General features: G+C 47.3%; 1 protein-coding gene across 1 annotated transcript; it reads right to left on the reverse strand.

The window, feature by feature from the left end:
- Positions 1-251: 251 nt before the first annotated feature.
- LOC145977279 (uncharacterized) lies at positions 252-1,679 on the reverse strand. Its single transcript, XM_083109142.1, has 2 exons — positions 1,356-1,679; positions 252-1,169 (listed from the first exon to the last, which is right to left on the reverse strand). Exons 1-2 carry the CDS (start codon positions 1,677-1,679, stop codon positions 252-254), a joined length of 1,242 nt encoding a protein of 413 aa, XP_082965268.1.
- Positions 1,680-3,105: the final 1,426 nt, after the last annotated feature.

The raw sequence follows: 3,105 nt of genomic DNA on the forward strand, positions 1-3,105 counted from the left end.
GACACGCGAGTGCGCTTCAATCTCAAACGTTGAGTCACGCGTTCAGAAATCAAGGATGTGATCCTTGATCCAATAACGTGCGGACGGTTTCCCGTCGACCGGCGGGACCGCAAACTGTCACCGAAGCGGTAGCGAGGAGGATGCTAGATTTTGAAAAACATTGCGTCGAGAGAACGGGATTATTCACGGCAACGGTTGTGCTTTCGCGATTGTAGGTGCTAGGAGCAGCGATATTCTCGTGAATTGACGTTTTAGTCGCGGTGTCGTGTAATAACGAATGAAATCAAGGATGTGACTGATCCTTGATCCAATAACGCGCGGACGGTTTCCCGTCGACCGGCGGGACCGCAAACTGTCACCGAAGCGGTAGCGAGGAGGATGCTAGATTTTGAAAAACATTGCGTCGAGAGAACGGGATTATTCACGGCAACGGTTGTGCTTTCGCGATTGGAGGTGCTAGGAGCAGCGATATTCTCGTGAATTGACGTTTTAGTCGCGGTGTCGTGTAATAACGAATGATGATTCTGCTGACATTGCCGACATCGACTTTTGCTTTGACACGTTTTCCGATTATGCCGTGTACTCAGACAGTTGAAGCAACAGCGGAATTTTTGCGCTAACTCATGTCGTTCCGTGAGTGCTTTGTTACGGAAGTCTGGGTACGAATACAGAAAATGAGGCTTTTGACACAGGGGACACTTCACATTACTCGTGTTTGCAGTGTGACTTTGTACCGAAAATGTACCCGTTTTACTTTTCCCCGAGGCGTTTGATGGGAGCATATTTTCTAAAACTCGAATACGCGATGCTAAGAACTGTTCGAGTTTTTCAAATGAGGGATATTCTGATGTATCTCCGATATGTAACTCCCAAGCCTTTCGAGTGGCTTTATCAAATCTCTGTACGATGAGATAGATCAATATGTCGTCCCATGTGTCAACAGCGCGTCCCAGATTCGCTAATGCTTTAATAGCGATATTCGATTTGTCGCGCAGAGCGGCAAGCGCAGCGGCGGATTCCGAGTTTAACTGCGGTAACGTTACTAACGAGTGAATATGCTCATGCACGAGACGGCGCTTATTGTCGTAACGCGCGATTAACAAATCCCAGGCGATCGTAAAGTTCGCGTCGGTTAAAGAGAAGTTTCGCACGATATCGAACGCTTCGTCCTTTAAACACGAATATAAATATTGTAAACGGTTTACATTTACAAGTTCGCTGTTTTCAATGATCAGGGCTTTGAATTGTTCGCGAAAGGATTCCTAGGCGCTCAAATTGCCGGAAAACCGCGGGAGATTTATACGCGGAAGCTGTAGAGCTGAACGAGGCGAAAAGAGTTGTTGCCGTTGACTTACGGACGATGCATCTGGAGTAGACGTTGACTGCGGCTCTAGCTGAGCTTCCCAGTCAGCCATGTAGTCGGAGGCTGCGTAATATGCTGCTTCGCAGGCGGATAACTTGTCTTCGATGAAGTATTTGTGTCCGGCGATGACTTCGTCGGATGCGGACGTCAAGATCTTGGCGTGATTTTGCTTGAAGGAAGCGTCCGTCTTCAAGTTTTGTAAGCGGTTACGGACGATACCGTACGTAAGGTTGGCCTTCCCAATCTTTTTAAAATTGTTAAGAGCGTTTGTGATTGATTTGATCACCACTTTCTGTTCTGCGAGAAGCACTTCCATGATTGAAAGTGAACTGATCGTTGCCACAGCGAGAAATCGCGCACTGAATTTAATGAAGCGGAGAGATCCGCGAATTAAAACTGTCACACAACGTTCTGCAACTTGAACGTGACTAACGTGGCCGCATCTGCGGAAAATTGTCACTAACGCGGACGGGCCTGCGGATTAATTGTCACTACCGCGAGGATCTGCGAACTGAATTCACTGAGCGGCGCGGAGAGATCCGCGAAACGAATTGTCACTACGCGAAGAGATCCGCGCACTGAGTTCACTGATCGGCGCGGAGAGATCCGCGAACTGAAAATCACTGATCGGACGGATCTCCGTAATGACACGTCACTGCCGCGAGGATCCGCGAACTAATAGTCATTTCCGCTCTTGCGCACCGTATCCGGCTCGAAGGACCAAAATTATGTGCGATTATTTTGATTTTATAAGATCCGGATCGTCAGGATCAAAATTTGTCTATTTTCGTACGACACGCGAAAATTAAATTAATGATAGCTGGGAGCAGGCGATGATTCGTTCCCGACTGGGAACCGATGCTTCGGAGGCGGAAGGACTTTGAAAAAAAAAGAGGCGGCGTGTTCACAATCACAGTAATTTGTTTATTGCACGTCACTGGTTGAACAATATAACGACGAGCGGGACAAGCCACAGACAGAATCCTATGGCCGTCGTACATGCGGCTTTCCGACCGTATCGGCTCGGCTACGCCCGATCGAGAAGGAGACTTTCTTCGTGAAAAAAGCGGAAGTCTTACGGCCGAATACGTGATCCAATTAAAGGCCATAACGCGATTATCGATTCTAGTATTGGATAATCGCTAGATCCTGCGCGACGCGCGCTCGCAAGTGTCGCCAGAGCATTTCGATTTGCGCGCATGGATGGCGCCAAATGCCCGTTGATAAGGACCTCAGATTCCTGTTCAGGGCAGCAGAGCTCTCGCGGCTCGCGCAATCGACCGTAAGCCTCCGTTATTATAAAAACACGGAACAGTTTGTATATTTCGCGTCTCGAAGTCTTGCATGGCTTTACCTTTTAATTTAGTATATAAAATTGCTTGGATTAACGATTCTTCGTCTGCGGGATTAATATTTTGTACCGCGTATGTACAGGCGTTTAAAAATTCTTGCAATTTTTGTCGCGATGATCCGTCAAATTCGGGAATCATTGATCGCGCTTTTTTTAATGGTAGATAGTGCGGGGCTGCGCTACGTCTGTTTCTAATATCGCGTTCGGTACGTCACGTCGTGTGGGAATCGTTTATATTTGCTCGTGGCTCGTTAAAATTTCCTTGATTGATATGTACGTTTTGCACTTGTTCGCGTAAATCTCGTATTTCATCTTGCATTTCTCGAAAACTATGTATGAGTTCGGCTAATAATATATTACTAGTGCTTTCGACCGGGCGACTGGCGTCTTC

This window comes from Camponotus vicinus, unplaced genomic scaffold (genome assembly GCF_025532165.1).
Source record: "Camponotus vicinus isolate PSW18456_S1 unplaced genomic scaffold, iyCamVici1.0 SCAF_9, whole genome shotgun sequence".
Taxonomy (NCBI): Eukaryota; Metazoa; Arthropoda; class Insecta; order Hymenoptera; family Formicidae; genus Camponotus; species Camponotus vicinus.

What these genes read in the sequence shown, in the direction of transcription:
- LOC145977279 (XM_083109142.1), bottom strand. Translation starts at nt 1,679, where the DNA reads ATGGAAGTGCTTCTCGCAGAACAGAAAGTGGTGATCAAATCAATCACA. An exon ending in CTACTCCAGATGCATCGTCC is followed by an intron (nt 1,170 to 1,355) that starts GTAAGTCAACGG and finishes TCGTGTTTAAAG; the next exon opens with GACGAAGCGTTCGATATCGT.